We start from the raw sequence: 18622 nt of genomic DNA on the forward strand, positions 1-18622 counted from the left end.
AGGAAACAATTTTAATTCCTACAAAGTTTGTTTTTTTATTTACGCTCGGTATTGCAGTTCAGGGATAAATGAAATATCCAATATCTTCTGTGTGATATAATAATTTAACAATGAACAGTAAATTTAAAAGAGATTTTTCTACTTGCAGGATGTCTCTCCGAGCCACAATGTCTCAAATGCGGCCCCAAAGGATGTATCAAATGTCCCAATTTGATAGTGCATCCGTCGCGTCGATGCGTTACCACGTGTCCGTATGGTCACCAGCCCAGATGGAGCACCCGTCTCGACTATATGGGTCGCATCTGTGTTCATAACGGCAACTTCCTGGGTCTCCCGTCGGAAACCGCTACCGTCCTCACCGGAGTCATTGCCGGAACAGTATTATGCGCCATTCTGATTGGCTCAGCTGTGATTTATCTTAGAATTAGACGAAAAAACATGCCGCAAAACATTGACACCAGCTCGGATTTAGACGATTCGCCGGAAAGACGAGACTTCCTCAAACAGCTGGAGACGTTGAAGCCCTACGCGCAAACTTACCTGGATATGCTGAATGACACCAGGCGACAGGTGCGAGAGTTGCACAGAACAGGGGATACACAGTAAGTTATATACATTTAACTAGCTTGCACTTGTGACTTCGTCTACGTAGATTTGTTAATTTCAATGAGGGAATGTGAAGTTAGTCTGTTTATCTATTCTTTTCTTAATTCACCAACGTAAACCAACGCGGGAGCAGCAGAAGGCCGGTGCTAAAGAAAATGACAAAAGCACGTTACAAACGTTTACACCCTATTTCACCTTGGTTGATTTTCAAAAAGTGTCTTCTTAGAGCACTTCTACACTCCCAAAATCTACATTTTATGTTTACAATGTCGTTTACTCGTAAATGTTTGTACCCTATTGATACTGTTAAAGGTTAGTTTTTGAAAAGTGCCTGATTAGTGACTTCTACACTCTCTAAGAAAAATATTTTCTAATTGTTATCTTCCTATCTTCGTTTAAACGTAGACACCTCGTTACACCCCCTTAGAAACTTATGTTAAAAAAATCTCGTCTTATTAGTACACTTTTACAACCGCTAAGGAACATATTTTCCAAATTTTATGTTTCTATTTTTGTTTAAGTGTTGACGCCCCATTTCACTTTCTTATAAATATATTTTTGACAAATTCTTTCTTAAGGCTCTAGGGTACCGAATGAACTGTTCAGATTTGGTGTACTGTAAGTTGCATACTCTATTTAGACTTTTATTCTGTGGCAGCTGTCAATCATCCGACCTTCTCTACCTGGTACCTGGTCCTTTAGTCATAAAATGGAAATAAAGTAAACAAACAGAATTTCACCATCGATGAGTTTCTCTTATTTCAAAGATTCAGATTCTAGCTCAGTAGAAAGAAAAGTTCATTTTTCTCTTGTTTTTGGACTTTGGAATAATTTTTTGACAATAATCTCACTTTGACAAATCAGTTTTCGCAAGTTAAATAAAACAAAGTGTGGGAAAAACATAATTTTGATAAATAGCAACTCAAAGAAATAGAGATAAAAAACAAAGCCATTTTTAAAAAACTATCATTATTTATTAATAAATTAAAATAAAATTTTATCTTTCATTTTTCTTCCACCGCAGTGCTTTGAAATAAGTGATATTTTTGAACAGTGATATTTGTTCTTTTTTTTATAAGTTATTTTGTTGGGTATCTATTTAATTACATACTAAATTAGTGTTATTGTGGCCTCTTCTTGGTAAGTGTAATTCCTAATTTCTTATCACTTGTTGAAAACGTTGTATTGAAATTATGGGTAATAGTTCTAAACAATTTCTTTCAAAAAAAAAAGAAAAAGCCGAAAATGATGCATAATTATTGGAAAAAACAACGAAAAGGTTCTAAAACTGATCTTCCAAGTAAATCAAGTCTTGCAGAATGTAGTTTTCAGTCAATTGAATCGAGTTCCGATGACGATGAAGTGTTTATTATTGACAAAGAAACTAGTCAAGAACAAAATTTTGTTCCAAGTGGTCGAAGGATTGTTGACATAGGGCATTTATTTTTGGAATTAAAAAACATAAAACATAACATTTTTTCTTGTAGTTTTTTGAACATTAACATCATTCTAGAAACACATTTGTGGTTTAAAAGTGTTTTTAAACACAAATGTAGTATGTGTGGGGCAATAAGAACTTTTAGTACCGAAAAAGAAAATCACACAAATGAAGTAAATGAAGCAGCTGTTTGTAGCATAGTAGCAATAGGTGCTGGTTATTCTCAACTAACAGAACTTCGATGGAAGCTGCATATATTATATAAATATGAAATGTAAAACCAATACAGCAAATACTGTAAAAAATATCTTATATAGTGTAGGTGTGTCTAAATTTAAAAAATTGCCCGAACCTCTACTATGGGGTATTGATAATGAAGAAAAAGCAAAGGAAAAGTTTGAGCAAATCACAGGTTTCAAGGTGGACTCATGCGGCTTTTTTGTTGATGAAGAAAAAACATTTTTAGGTGCAACACCAGATGGATTAGTCGGTTAAAATGCTATTGTTGAAATTTAGCGCGAGATACACCGATATTAAAACTGCCATAGAACGAAATAATACACATAACACAATAACGATAAACATAATATGTGTCTCACCACAAATACCTAGAATCGTTTTTAACACAAAATTAATTTGGCTAGTTAGAGCTGTCCGTAAAGACCAACTCATATAATAATCCCTAAGCAAAAACCGTCCTCAGTAAAATTAATATAAATATTATATTTTAATTTTTTATTTTTTAGGTTTACGTATTGGTCTTAGTGCCTTTATATTAAACCTATCTATTTTTTTAATTTATTTTTAAATAGATGAATAATAAAAAAAAATAAGTTTTGAAATGAACTAACAATTCTCTTATTGAAGGGTGCAAATGCTTATCTTTGCTTTGAACAAACGCAATAAAATGATCATGTTGTGGGTTACACCCTGCGGTGCGGCCCGGCCTGTCATAGATTATGGCTCCAGGTACAGAAGATCGTGTATTATTGGTTGCCTACGTTCAATTTAATTTTTGCTTTATATCAAAGAATCAAGAACAGTTATCAAATTCGCATTATATCAGGGCACTGTATTTTTAAATTACCTATAAACTGTTTTCTTTTTAATTCAATACGGTATACCGTTATCAAAAAATCTTAATAATTAAAATTTTCACATTTTATTCAATAAAAAAATATCTATTAACTTATTTAAAGCGGGAATATTTCCCTGGTCTCCATTTACCTTTAAAGAAACACTACAAACATCAAGAAACTCTTCAAGTCCAAATTTGCGGCTAAAAACAATGAAATAAATTTACATGTAATAGGTATACGCCAGCTTTCAGGGGGTACATCCTCTCAGAGCAACATAAGATAACTTGGATTGCAAAGGCACATCTTAATTTAATTAAATTAGATCAAGAAGTAAGTGAAATTTGTTTTTTGGGTTGCATCGCCAGATCGTCAGGCTCATTATCTTATCTGAATTGTCCTGTACAGGGTGCCTATTTTATCTGTTCCTTCCTTAAATTTCATAAATAGGCAACCAATAATACAATAATTTGTTAATTTCTTGTTGTTGTTTCCATTATTATACATTTGAGTTTTGAATTTAATTTTTTTTTTCGATAGACAAGCACCGACTATGATTATTTAATTTAGAATAGTTAATACTTTACACAAAATAATTTATGAAGTGTATAATATGTTGCCTATTTTTGTTCCTTCAGGCGGGAACAGATAAAATGGGCACCCTACACATATATCCCACGGTGGTAAGATATTTAGGTGATGCAGCAAGCCCTGCAAACATGTGGCCAAACCGGTCACGCTCAATTTAGAGAGAGATAGCGTAATCGGGCCATCATTAACAATATTAACAATAAATTAAGGAATGAACCGAAAAGTTGCAGTTGTATAAATGATAATAGTTATATTTTTTTTTTAACACTAGTTCATATAAAAAATACACATCATATAATTACTACCTATACATCTAAATTTAAATTCTATATGAAGAAATATTATCTAAATGATAAAACTTTGCTTGAACTTATTTTTATTACATGCGTTTCTGTTGAAAAACGTAGAACAAATACATATTGAATTTTACTTGAAAACAGTTATTAGGTATATTAAATAATTAGTAAATTAGTAGGTATATTAAATAATTAAATTAATACTTAATTAAAAATAATTATTTTTAAATAAGGTAATTTTATGAAATGGATTATCGAAGACAAAGATTTTTCAAGAACAAATTACATATTTCGTAAGAGCATAATATTCTAAGAGCCAGTTGCATAATCGAATTTATTGAGCATTAAATTAAATGTTGTTTAAAATGTGCTAATTACTCCTTGAGCAAAATTTCTCATTCCAAATCAACATTAACTTTAAAGTCTCTTTAATTCGATCATAAAACTGGACCTAAGTAAAATTTAATTCTTATTTTGTACTCAATGTTAAAGAGTGCTTTTATCAACTAATTTTAGTAGATAAAGTAATCTTTTATCGTCTAGTGAAATAAAATATTTTTTATCTACTGTTTATATTCAAGAAATTCTGGTAGATGAGTACACAATAAAACAAAATATTTATTAAACACGACTATAAAGATCGTTTTTATACTCTTTTATAATAAAGTCCACTCGTGGCTTCGTCCCTCGAAACTTTATTCTTAATTTAACTTTGTTAACCTTTTCACTCGTCGATAAACAATTTCTTTATCGTCTTGTATAATAAATAACCAAAATTTAAAATTATTAGGAATTCTAAAACTGCCGTAACACAACATCAATTTATCAAAAATTTGTTATTAATTAATTCAGTTTTTGGACTGTAGTTATTTTTGTATATTTGTATTTTTGTAGAGAAAAATGAAATCAGAGAGATCAAATATATAAAGTTCATTTCACACCCTTGCGTCGATTACTACTTTTTTAAATAACGTTACTTTGAACTGAACTTTATTTTATAATTATTGAACCATAATTGTCACCATTCGGAATTGAATGTAAAGACCACAGACTAGAAGGTAATAAATAGAAGGTAATTGTTGCTTTTTCAATTTTTTCAGCTTTGTTTAACTTGTGGTTCAAATTTAACAATATCCTGGACAATATGGAAAAATCGTACTGCTTCTTCTAATTTTGGCTTTTTGAGATAAAATTTGATAAGCTGTTTCAATCTAGAAAAATTATGTTTTATGGTAGTTATAATTTTAATTATTTTTTTTAGATTTACCGTATAACAGCCAGTTTTTATTTCACGAATTATATGTTTTGCTTTAAAATGTTTTTTACACACATAATCCTTTACAGTGAAAATACAGTCTTTTTGGAACTATACGGTTAGGCAACATTTTCCGGGTAGGTATCGGAAATAAAGATAATTTTTCATTATTTTTGGCATGGCCACTTTTAAAATTGGGCACATATTTTTTCCCATTTCAAAACGTATAAACATGTATTAGAACAATATATAAAATTGCTGAAGTAACCACCTCAGGTGCACTTTATTAGGCGGACTTTCGGGAACGAATGGCCCGTATATGTCATCCTTGTCTAAAAATCGCGTGACCAGTTCGGCCACACTTCAGCCAACGCAGTGCATGCGCTCGCTGCATCACCTAAATATCTTACACCGTGATATATCCAAAGTTTTATGTTTCTATCTTTGTTTAAAAATGTACATTCCGTTTCACCTTCTTAGAAACTTAATTTCGAAAAATCTCGTTTTATTGTGTCTGTACAACCACTAAAGAACATATCTTCTAAATTTTCTTTTTTTGTTGTTTAAACGTTTACACTCCATGTCACCTTCTTAGAAATTGTTTTTTGAAAATTTTTTTCTTAGCGGACCTCTACACACTAAGGAATATGTCTTCCAAATTTTATGTTTCTATCTTCGTTTAACCGTTTACACCCCAATCTCTTTAGAGATTGATTTTCGAAAAATCTTTTCTTAGCAGACCTGTACACCCTCTAAGGAACATATCTTCCAAATTTCATGTTTCTAGCTTCAGTGGTTTAGGCTGTGCGTTGTCTGCCAATCAGTCACGGAACAAATTATGTTTGCAATACGGTATTAAATAGACACACAACATACATCTAACATCTTTCGTTTCAACATTCTTCAATGTTTTTAATTTGATTTCAAATTTAGAGACCTCTTCTATCACTGTATAACTTCGAAAGAGTCTATCAGGTTAGGATTAATTTTGCATAAAGAACATTTTTGTTATAGAATTTCTCCGAAATTAAGAGAAAAAAATGTTTATTAAAAGCCGTGTAGATGCAAAAAAAAACATTTTTAATAGCAAAAGTGTTTTAAGATTTTTTTTGAATGATGAAACGACTTTACTTAATAAGTATATTATATTATCAGCTGAATTTATTTACCCCACTGTGTTCGACAAAATAAACGTTCAGCTTCGTCACATAAACTCACTTTTACATACTCCAAATAAACATGTAGGAGTACTATTTTATCCACAAACGTAATTAGATCGAGAGTAAAGAGTACCACTATAATTAGCAAGTAAATGAACAAAATAATCAGGACGCTTTGCAATGAAATTAATTATGACAAATGTGAAATGTCATGGTAAAAGCAAAAACGTTTAAGTAAAAAAACAGAGTTTTTACTTTATACTTGGAAGGGAAAACTTTTAGTCATGAAAGTCACTTTGTGTGGTTGGCAGTGGTTTTAAATAGTACATTATATCACAAGGTAGAGAACAGATTTTTTTATAGACGAGCTGTTTATTTTCTGAGATGCGTAGCATAATAATAATAAATGTAAGTCTATAACCCATTTAATTGAAATTGGCATAACAGTAGGCTTTACATATTAAGAAATAAAAATTTTCACTAAAAAAAGTGAGGTTAAGATAGTTAAAATTAAAAAAAAAATTGTAATAACACTGTTTTAACATTCGTAGTACTGTACTTATTGGCTGTGATTGTTGCAAATAAACTGCTCCAAAAAAGTTAAGGAAGTCGCATTATTTTTACAACAAACAAATTTGGTTCTTCTAAGCATTGTGTAATCCAGCAAAAACCAAAAAGTAAAAAGATATCTGCCTTTATCTCACTTTTAATTGATTATTATAATTTTTTAATACCTAATTTATTGATTTATTTAATTATTGTAATTATTGCACAGTTCCTTAACTTTTATGGGGATACAAATTAAAGTCGTAAAAAAGGAATTTCAAAAACTTGATGCCATTTCTTCTGATGAATACAATAAGAAAATAGCATATAATAATCCAAAAAATCGTAAGACAAGCAAAAAACGTGTCTTGTTTGTATCACTGCGACAAACTTCGATTTTTGTAAATCGTAGCTGTGATACACAAAATATTAATTAGGCAAATTGTGTGGAGTACACAAAATATTAATTAGGCAAATTGTGTGGAGTATCATTAGAGAAAACGCGTAAACCTGTTTTACAAATGAAATTTTTTTCTTGTCTAGAGTTTCAGGAGTCAGTAGGTGAACTATATATTTTATTACTAAATTTTGAAGTTTGATCGAATATTTGTCACACTTTTTCTTATGTGCTTTCTTGTTGTAATAGGGTTAAACCAACTAAACTCATAAAACTCTAATGTTATTGTCATTTATCACCGTCATTAACTTTGCAAAGCAGATTGCTATATATGTTTATCAAATGGTTATTTTAAACACAAATCGAGTATTAGAAACTTTGATGTGTTTGTATTGTTACAATAAGTGGCTTCAAACTAAACAAATAAGGCAAATTAAGCTTTCAAGAAAATCAATTCTAAGTAGTTACAAAAAAATTTCTTCAGTTTTCCTTCATTTCAAAAAATTTATTTGAACACAATTGTAACAATGTTTAAAATCGGAAAATATACTCTACTCACACCAAAATCACCCACCGAGAAGAAACCTTCACGAAATAAACAGTTATACGCACTTTTTCTCATATTTTTTTACACATTTGGAGAACTTTTCACTTTATGTTTGAGAATCCGAAACGAGAAATTTAAAACTCAAACTTTGGTGCAAATAGCTCTACGTCTGATACGAGATTCGAGTTTATACTTTTCGGTGATTTATTCTTGCATCACAGTGAAAACAATGATGCGAAGTTGGTACCACTTGTTAAAGGATTTATCATGTGCAGCTCACACTGATATTAACGTAAAATATTCGCCCTCAGTGTGTTTTCTTATTATATGGATTGTTACTACTTGTTTTCATTTCTCCTGTATACAACATTTTGCACTTCATATGAAGTATCATTTTTTCGATATTTTTAAATTGTTTTCACAATTTATTCACACAATTGCGGCTATTGAGTTGTTACAAATGGTGAAACAGTGCTACCATTTGCAAAAAATAAATGTACGGCAATTTAGTTTGAAGGGAGTTTTCCCCGACGTTTTTATTTTGATGTCTTTAGAACACAATTTAATTTTACTCAAAAACTGTGTTATTAATTTTAATAATATTTTCGGCTGGAATATTCTGTGTAGTCACATTTTTGTAGTTTGCAGGACGATCATTTTCATTGACGACAAATATAAAGGATTTTATGGAAAACAAAATAATATTTATTTAAATAAGTATTTCGAATTGTCGACAAAAATAATTAATTTGGTGTACTTGTGGATTCTTCAATTATATCTTATAATACTTTGCGATCAAACTTTGAAAAAATTTGACGATATTTTGGCCAAAGTTAAATCCCATTCGAATGCGAAATGTTGTGAGAAATATTGTTTTAAAAAAATGGAACTTTGTCGGCCCACATTTTCAGCTGCAAGGTTTTATAGTCTTGACCTGTCTACATTTCTTCATCTTGTAAGTGCTATAATAACATTTTTAATTGTATTGTTACAATTTTAAGTCAATTAAATTTTTTCTCTGATAATTGTCTTTTGCAATCATACCAAAACAAATATAAATACATACCGCGATACTGTTTTAACTCTGAACATATTGTTTTTGTTAATTATTTTTTGCGCGATTAAGCTCTATTATTTGATTGTTTACCACGTCTGTTTCCAAGACCGTAAGTTGTATTTACTCCTTGCTATCCCAAACTCGTCGGTAAGTATTTTGTTTATTAATAATAATTGTCGCTTCGCTCCTTTTCTAAACAATTTTCGATCGGTAATAGTATATTACATAACTAGCACGGAAAGTGATAAATAACGCACAAGCGGGAAAGTTGCGCACGAGGCGTTAGCCGAGTGTAGGCAATACCGCGAGTGCGTTAGACACTCTCCTGCAAGTTTTGTACACTATTTTTCCTACGACCATAAATTTTTTTTTTCTTACGAACATGGAATGGATATGGAACATGTAATGGATACAAAAAATACGTTAAATGAAAAAATACAAAACATTCGAACCACCAAAACGGTTTAGAGTGATTCTCAATAACTTTTTCAGTTGAGTGATATTGCCGATTGCAAATTTTAAAATTGACACAGTGTATATTAAACGCAATTAAAATCATCAACTACGAAAAAACTTAAGGAAAGCTATTTTTTGATTACAATTTACACAAGAGTAGACAAATTTATTTTAAAAACAATTATAATAAATTTGCAAATTGAAATTGACAATACATATTTGATTTATTTGATGGCATGATCTGAAAATGACGTGTCTAATTGTATTTATTTTTTATCTTTTACAAAAAAATCAATGATTTTCTAAATGGAAAATATTTAAAAACATTATTAGACTTTTTATAAAACGCCCAAAATTTTCCGTGATATTGTAAAAACCCTGCATTTATTCATTCATTTACAATTTGCCTAGTCGTTTTCAAAATGACTAGGCGTTTTATAAAACGACTCAATTTACAATTGGCCTACGACATATACAGGGTGCGCCAGAACTCGCGCCCAAGAGAAAAATGCCATATACCAGAAACATGGAAAAAATGTTAAAAAAAAATTATCTATAAAAATTTCGAAGTTATGAGTGTTTAAAATTTGCACTTTGACTCTATTTATTTCTGTTGTAAAAATAATTTTCCAAGTTTTTTTGCTATAGGCTATTAAAAGAGGAAACAAGGAAGTTGTATCCTAAATTGTAACTCTATTCCATGTTATTTTTGGCTTTTATTGGCAAAATTTTTGTCCCTTTACTAAATAATTGTAAAAAAAACATTAACAAGATCAGGAACATTAAATAGATACAAAAAAATGTCAAATGTCAAAAAATTAATGTCAAAATTTTTTGACAGATAGAATTTTTTAAACATTTTTTTCATGTTCCTGGTATCTTACCTTACTTGAAAATTTTCTCTGGGCCGCGAGTTCTGGCGCACCCTGTATAAAAAGTCCCTTAGCGTCGTCGAAACATATACGGTAGGCCGTGTTTTAGATATGGGAGTAGAAAAAGAATCACTATTAGACTTTAAAATTTTAGATAATTTGTACTGATGACACCAAAGTCGACATTACGTTGTTTGTTCACGCCATGCCTGTCAATAACTAAGTGAATCGATTTTCTTTATTTAGATGGGGTTAAGGACTATTTTTTATTGACACTCGATAAAAATAAAAAAGTTTTATTTACTTTATTTTATTTTATTTTACTTATTATTGATCATAACCTTTAATTTCCTAAGTTTATGCGTACAAGTTAAGACTCATCCTGTATAGTAAGAGATTGTTCGACCTTTTTGAATCACCGTGTATGTGTGTAAAGTGTCCTGCTTTACAACATTAAAATAAGAAGTGTAGGATATCTAAACGGTGTGACAGTCACGATTATATTTTATTTAATGTTCTTTTAACTACCAGACAATAACAAAATAATATATGACTGTCATGACATTACACACAAGACTTTACCATTTACTTATTGCATAAACTTTGTTAAAAAAGTTATGGTAATATTGCTTGACGAGAATGGTAAAGTAGTTACTTCATTGCATTTGATATAAGACATTTATTATCATTTGCAATTATAATTACTACATATTTGATAATAAGAAATTAGCAAATCATTTAGGTTTAAAGAGAGTCTATGTGCTTTGTTATTTGCAATAATTTAGGTACTGATATTAAATATGAATATAAAATTTGTGATCAAATACTTATAGGTTATATGAAATAGGAGGGAAAGAATAAATAACTCATATTAGATAGTGTAATAAACAAAAATCTTTGACACTCCATTATGAACTTGAGTTGGTAATTAACTTAAAAAAAAAACATTTTTTTATTTTTATCTTTATTTTACTTGAGGACCCAGAAGAGAAATAAAATTGTCTTATACTCGTAAGAAAACGCTACAAAAACCTAAAGGAATTAATAAATAGGACACGGTTTGTTTATGCAAATACATTCCTATTATAATTTGACAATTATATTTCTTTTCACCCGTTTGATGTAATCTGGGTCTTTTTGGGTTAGACCGCGTCAATTTATAAGGAAAGGCCAACCCAAAAAGACCTAGATTTTATTATTGTTCAAAACAAATTTAGTTAATTTAGGATAGCAACTTAGAATTTTACACTAGACTATACAAACCTTATATTGATGGAAAGCTTGTCAAAAGATCTTTTGATTGGTATGTACAAAAATAAATAGAGGGTGCTATTTGAAAAAAATGAGTTTTTGACATTTTTAATTTGTCATGTTTAAAAAAATCGCAGTAGGCACATGCCACTGAGCAGGTTGTTAACTAAACACTTAAAAGATGCGGCAAACATTCAGGAATCAAACGGCGTTACTTACTTTAACTTGTGTGCAAGCATTTAGAAGGTACGAATTTTTAGACAGACCTCCGCATTTCAAAAATTCTGGTAAAAAAGCGCCACAAATCAAAATTGATAACAGATAAATGAAAACAACCTGTATAAAAGTTATTTCTAATTTAGCGTAGAATCCAAAAATAAAATCAAACTGAATAGATTCCATTTAAAAAAAACATAACTTTAGTGTTTTTTTAATATTGGGACACCTGTATATAAACCGCAATATTTTTAAAATGTGCCGCAGGAACGCAACTATAATCTAAAGAAAAGAAAAAGTTAGTATCTCCTAACATAAACAAGTTATAGAGGTTTTTCGGACCGTTGGGACAGCCTGTATGTTGAATTTTATACATTGTTTCTATACTTGGAACAAAGCGTGTATACACTCGAAAAAGTCTTTTACAAAGAAAAATACCTAATTAATAAATGAAATTTAATTTATAGCGTGAAATTAGATGAATTAAAATTCTCGTAATTAATTACTAATACACTTTTTTCTTTCAGTGCTCTCGCCGCCTACAAACCTGTCCTCCGCGACTTGGCGAAAATCCTCCTCATCCTCAACCGCAAGTCGGACCGTGTCGCTGTGCCCGACGACTGGGAGCACCTCTTCAACTGGGCCGAAAAAACCCTCAAACGCTACAAACGAATGAGCGACGTATCGCAACCCCAAGTCGCTCAACTAATCAACTTCCTGCAAGGCCCTGTATTACCCATTCAAGATGCCGAAATCAGGAACAGCACCACACTGTCCACCTTCAAACCCGACCAGGTCTTCGGGTCGTCCCTGAGTTTGCAAAGTGCCGCCATAAAGAATTTCAACAGCAATTATGACTCGGCGCTTCATGCGACTCTGAACCCCCAGTGGAAATTCGAGTATTCACTTGTTAATTCGCCCACGTCGGAGTTTAATCCGGCGGTTTGGAAGAATAGTAAAGAGTACCTTAACAGTTCCTTGTTTTTGGACGATGATTTCTGCCAACTGGGATTTAGGCCCCAGGATGAGATTACAACTGAATTGTGACGGAAGGCTTTCTCGTCACTTTTAAACCAAATTCTATTGCTAGTCATGTATTTTTTACCTTGTATTATGGTAGTTTAAGAATGATTTAGAGTTTTAAGTGAACCCAGTGTACATTTTTTTTATGTAAATTAATTAATCTTGATTTGATCGCGATATTTGGGACAGTGTTTTAAGATATGCAAAGAATTAAATGAATGTAGAGTATGTTGCAAATATTGTTACAATTTGCATTTCTTCAATCTATCTCAGAGTTATTAGAAGTAAAATAATTAATTATTTATAATTAAAAAAAAATTATTTATGTAGGAAAATGCCGTTTCATTTAAATTCATAAAACATTTCCTTCTGATCTATTTCTATTCTTAATGTTAATAAATTACGACAACTGATGCAATACGTTTTAAATAAGATATAATTATAGCAATGCTTCTGATCTAGACGTATTATTACATTAATAACTACTTTACGTTCTTTGTGCGTTTTTGTGTTACTTTCTTATTAAATTAGGATATAATTAGATATTATAATTTTATTAACACATACAAAATTATTAAAAAATTTTGGTACCACTGATAAAAATAAAAAGTAGTTTAATTTAAGCTAGGCACTGTTAAAGTCACTAAATATATGTATACTTAGTGACTTTAGGCACTGTTAAAAGCGTGGAATCAAGGCATATGTCCTTGAAGTAGCTTATTAGCGATTCCGTGGCGCTGCGGTCGACTACAACATACGATTTATAAAGTAAAAAGGTTGCCTCGTAACTTTGCACCAATCACGTGTGCGCATTATTCGCGCGAATTGACGTCACTGGAGGTTTTGTTCAAAAATAGGATATGCAACGAAACAAATTATTAAGTTAAAAAACTAGAATTCCGTAAAATAAACTCAGTTGTCATCAGCTGTTACATGAAATAATTAAATTATACGATTTGTCATTCGACTGACGAAAATGTAAAACAGGTCTTAGGCAATTAACCTCACATTCGGTTTTTGTAATTTTTATCCTGACTGCTAGAGAAAAAATGACAACAAATCGAAATAATATATTGAATTTTTATAAAAGCACGTATTGCTGGCATTAACCTCAGGGCTCCAAGTACCGCTATGACCTCAACTAAAGTAAAAATTTGATCTTTCCTTTAAGTTACATCTCAAGGACAGTAAGTATTGTGTTGAGAGAAAAGATTTGTATTAGTAGGTAAATTGTAAATTTGGTTCCTAAACACTTTTTAGACTTGTCGACGGTGGCGCCGTCTGGTGGTTCAATAGTTTTGCCAACTGCTCTTAAGTGACATTCTTTATTCAAGTGTTTCAGGCACTTTTCAGGTTTCTGAAAAATTAAACAAATTTAAAGTGCTTAAACTGGAGAAATTCTGGTTGTAGAAAATGTATTTTGAAAATAAGTTTTAAAGTATTCAAAAATGCTTTTCAGTTTGTGTCATTAGTTGTACTGAAATTGAAAATTAAAAAAAAATATTTAGAAAAAGAGCCTCGACATCCCGACAATAGTGACGCTACTGAACTCAGTTCATGCGGGCAGGATAACCAACATAAGAGATTATAAATGTTAGTAAGTTTAATTAACCTCAAAAAACACAACTAACCACGTTTTATGCAATTAACTCAAAATCCAAGATGTGTAGTATTGGTGATGATAATTTTGAAGACCTCGATAACTTAAAGTACATGCCTTCGAAAGAAAAACCTTCATCGTGAGCAAATTATCAATTTATGTGACGTTTAGTATAACCTAACTTTTTACAGATTTTCTAAATGTAACAAATGTAGAGAAGCAGTACCAATTGTGGTTTTACGTTCGAAGGATAAATATTGTAGAAATTGTTTTTTGGCTGGTGCGACGCATAAATTTAAAGCGACATTAGGAAAACATAAGTTAATTCGTCCAAATGATCGTGTTTTGGTTGTACATAAGTGTGGGCATCCAAGTACGGCTCTTTTACACTTTATTAGGACAGGGCTCGATTTAGAGACACACAAAAAGTTACGATTTGAACCTGTTGTGTTATTTGTTGAAGGTGCCAATGTTTTTTTTTTTAATTGAAAATTGATTTGTAATGAAATTTTACGATTTTTAAGAACACACCCATTTGCCACCAACAGATCGACAAGAACTAGTTAGAAAAGTCGAAAAAGAAGTCTTGCAGTTCGAGTTTCAAATTTACTTGACTTCGTTATCAAAATTAATTACAACGAAATCTGTTGAAAGTGTATTGTATACAAATTCTGATTATTTGGAATTGTGCAAAGATGACCAAACTGCTGTGGCAGAATATGTAGACCAGCAGTTGAATGAGACAAACAAAAATGATTTTTTAAATATCATCAAGTAAATAGATAAATGGTAAAATGAAAGTAAATAATTTGTTTTTAATTTTAGGCAAAAGTTACTTGTAAAAATCGCTAAACATTTAAGTTGCAAATTTGTTTTTACACCTGAAACTTCCAGTGATGTAGCCTCACAACTATTAACTGATATTTCTTTAGGAAGAGGATCTCATGTATCCTTAAATGCGGTAAGTCGTTAAAAATAAAAACAGTAAAACAATGTTTTATTTTTTAGAGTTTTTGTGACTTTCGAGATGAATTTGTTAAAACTCTGAGACCTTTGCGTCTTTTTGACTTGAAAGAATTAGCGTTTTATAACCATTTAAACAGTTTGGAACCTATTACGTTTCGTAAAATTGACGAAAATCCTTACAAATCAGTGCAACAATTAATGAAAAAATTTGTAAATGAATTGCAAGTCAATTACCCTGCAACTGTTACAACAATTTTAAAAACCGGTGATAAATTGACACTTGCCACTAAAGTAACAAATAAGTGTGATTTTTGCAATGTAAGTATAAATTTTGTAAGTTCATTTAATTATTTTTTTTATAAACAGGCACCAATTGAGGAAGAGCAAGCAGAATTGACATCAGTTGAATCGACGCAATTTTCCCACTGGGTTTCGACCCAAACCCCTGAGGAACGTTATTTGGTATCTGGGAGGACATTTAATAATCTTAACTGTGATAATTACTGCTTTGCTTGTAAAAAGTTTTGTAAATAAATTTCGTAAATAAACGTTGACTTTAGCGCCACCTAGTTGTAGTTTTTAGTGATTTTTTCTGCGTCGTGTTGGCAGCGCACGAAGCGCATTCTCCGCCTACTTTTCATATTCCGCCGGTCAGTGACACAACTACGTGTAATGGTGCGTTAGCGTTAGTGCAGAAATAGTGCAAATTCGTGCAATTCATGAATATAAAATTCCAAGTCGAGCACAAATTAACAGGTAAACACCGTACATTCATCCTTAATTAATATTTCTCGGACAGGTGTCAAACTTTCGTTTGTTTTACCTTTATTTATCGGCATGTCGAGCAGGCGTTGGCCAGTAAAAACGAACAAAGTAGGGATTTGACATATGTCATGATTGTTTTGTAAATAATACTCATCAGTAATGGAAGAAATAAATAAAAGGCGTTTTATTTTTTACAGAATAAGGAGAAATGTTCAAGTTTATAAAGGCCAAAGGGCCGCATCCCACCGCCGAACGCCAGAAACTCCAAAAAGACCTTTTCTGTTATAGGAGGGTGAGTATGGGGTTATGAGTGGTGTTTTTGGGAAAAAGTTAATTTCACATTGTTCTATCGGTTATCTTATCAAAACAAACATTGTCAAGGGATGGGCTACAGGTGTTCCAATTATCTTTATTATTAATGTTAAATACACTGAAACTTACCTAATCTTTATTTAAGCAAAGTTGAGTAACACATCTCGGTGCAATTTTTTTGGTGATTTATTGTAATTTTATTAGTTGGGTTTAACTCGCATGGCAAGGTCAAGGTTGACCCGTTAAAATTACACATTTCTGCTCCAATGCTCATTTATAACAGATTGATTTTCAAGTGTAAGACTAGAATTGCATGTTTGTTATTAAACAAATCTTGACATACATTTTTCTGTTTTAGTTTGTCTTTGCTATAATAACAACAAAGAGAAGGAAAGTCTACAAACTTTATGTCAAAGCTCTGTCATTCGATTTTGTAATTGTTATCGGTTAATTATTGTGTAAACACTTGTTTTGTTATCGTTTCTTAGAATCAGATCGTCTCAATAATAAATTGTTATCGTGAGTCAGTCCGCTTTTGATGATAGCCAACCCTTGCGTTATCTTTGGGCGTTTGCTTGTACTTGCTTACCTGTCCTGCAGGTTTCAAACTATAATCAAATATTTAGATGCTTGTCAACTATACCTGGTCATTGTTGCCTGTTCAAAAGTATTTGCAAATGGAATGTGTTCACCCCACTATTCTGGGGTGTCCACTTTAAAACACAAACTACAAATAGTTATTTTTAAGAGTATACAGAGTGTAACGAAAAGTTGCGGACAAAGAGTAACATGAGATTTTTCAGGTCAAAATAAAGCGATTTAACCCAACTTACCTCTATATCAGCGTTTAAAAGTTACAGGACGCCAATGAAATTATTATTTTTTTGTCAAAATTAATAAAGAATTACATTATTGTTAACTTACACAAAAATACATAAAGACACTAAAACCTAAAAATTATTTGATACTCCTACAATTTTAAATACAATGATAAATGACCAACGTCCAAAATTTTGACACATCTAATTAAATTATTTTATTACTTTAAAACCAAAGCCGATACAAAAATTGTTTAAAAATAATGTAACTTTCGAATAAAAAAAGAATTACGCCATTCAGATTACGTATGGCTTAAAATGTGTCAAGTTGTTAATAAGTAAGTACTTTATAATAATAATAAAATAAAAGAAATAAAACCAAAACATGCGGTTTTGATATCAAATTGCTTGTATCAAATTTTATAACAATCGAATAATCCATTAAAAAGTTATTAAACAAAAACGAAAATAATTTTTAAACTTTGGCGCCTTTTAACTTTTAAACGGTACAATTTGGTGTAGAGGTAAGGTGGGTTAAATCGCTTTATTTTGAGCTGGGAAATATCAGGTTACTCTTTGTTCCCATCTTTTCGTTACACATTTGAAATTTCTGCAGCTATGACTAACACCTAACGGTTTTCGTTTGATTTGTGTTTTTGTTTGAATAGTAGATTTGATGGTGCATACAGATTGCAACTGTTAATACACTAGAGTGATTCATTGTAAAAAATATAATTGACTAATATTTTTATTTTTTAAATTCTTGGGAAAGCGTGACAAGAAAATTATGATTTCAGTTTTGTCATCTTGAATAAAGAATTGCACGGTTGATGATGATCATGTCTCGTTTCTTTTTCCTGTCTAATTGAAATTCTATGGATTTGTTTGTTCAGTAACCGTACAATTACACATCGGAAATTTGAACTAAAGGGGACTTGTTTTGTTATGCATACTGGTATGTTGTCGAATTTGTGGTAGATTACTTATGGGGAAATTAGATATACTTCTCGTCACGATATTTGAACTGTCGTAAATCTTGAGTCGGGTACCCGAATTACTCTTAACAATAAGACATTAGGGTGGTTGTAAATAACAATATCAGTGAGGATAGAATGCGGCAGCACGTCAGAATGGTCCGGACTTAAAAAAAATTGTTAGTATGTAGGTAATTTAAAAAGTTTTATTTCATTATTTTATTGATATTTATTTAATAAATTATAATAATAATATGCAATAGAGAAATAAAAAACAGCATCAACATAAAATTTTATTTTTATAATTAATAAATTTTTAATCAGTTTTCGTTATCGCTACTATCACTATCACCATTAATTTGTATTATAAGTTCATTAACAAATTTTTTTCTATAAACCT

General features: G+C 30.9%; 3 protein-coding genes and 1 long non-coding RNA gene across 6 annotated transcripts in view; 3 read left to right on the forward strand and 1 right to left on the reverse strand.

The window, feature by feature from the left end:
- Positions 1-13122, forward strand: part of LOC123003670 — a 46305-nt gene extending 33183 nt beyond the window's left edge. The window contains exons 2-3 of the mRNA XM_044396594.1: positions 149-602; positions 12292-13122. Of these exons, the coding sequence (XP_044252529.1) occupies positions 149-602; positions 12292-12811 (974 nt within the window). The 3' untranslated portion in view covers positions 12812-13122. The remainder of the gene's footprint in view (positions 1-148; positions 603-12291) is intronic.
- Positions 13123-14099: 977 nt separating this feature from the next.
- On the forward strand, positions 14100-15918 carry LOC123003829 (cytoplasmic tRNA 2-thiolation protein 2). The gene is made up of 7 exons (XM_044396843.1): positions 14100-14190; positions 14247-14526; positions 14579-14850; positions 14912-15161; positions 15213-15348; positions 15396-15671; positions 15720-15918. Exons 2-7 carry the CDS (start codon positions 14450-14452, stop codon positions 15885-15887), a joined length of 1179 nt encoding a protein of 392 aa, XP_044252778.1. The 5' UTR covers positions 14100-14190; positions 14247-14449; the 3' UTR covers positions 15888-15918.
- Positions 15919-15987: 69 nt separating this feature from the next.
- Positions 15988-18622, forward strand: part of LOC123016252 (lethal(2) giant larvae protein homolog 1) — a 33794-nt gene continuing 31159 nt past the window's right edge. For all 3 annotated transcript variants that reach the window (XM_044416525.1, XM_044416526.1, XM_044416527.1), the window contains exons 1-2: positions 15988-16109; positions 16316-16410. In XM_044416525.1, the coding sequence (XP_044272460.1) occupies positions 16327-16410 (84 nt within the window). In that variant the 5' untranslated portion in view covers positions 15988-16109; positions 16316-16326. The remainder of the gene's footprint in view (positions 16110-16315; positions 16411-18622) is intronic.
- LOC123016254 lies at positions 16276-16844 on the reverse strand. Its single transcript, XR_006413432.1, has 2 exons — positions 16560-16844; positions 16276-16506 (listed from the first exon to the last, which is right to left on the reverse strand). It is a non-coding gene; the product is annotated as an uncharacterized LOC123016254 (long non-coding RNA).

Source organism: Tribolium madens, unplaced genomic scaffold (genome assembly GCF_015345945.1).
Source record: "Tribolium madens isolate multiple individuals breed KSU strain unplaced genomic scaffold, Tmad_KSU_1.1 Scaffold_1;HRSCAF=32;Tcas5.2_LG8, whole genome shotgun sequence".
NCBI lineage: Eukaryota > Metazoa > Arthropoda > Insecta > Coleoptera > Tenebrionidae > Tribolium > Tribolium madens.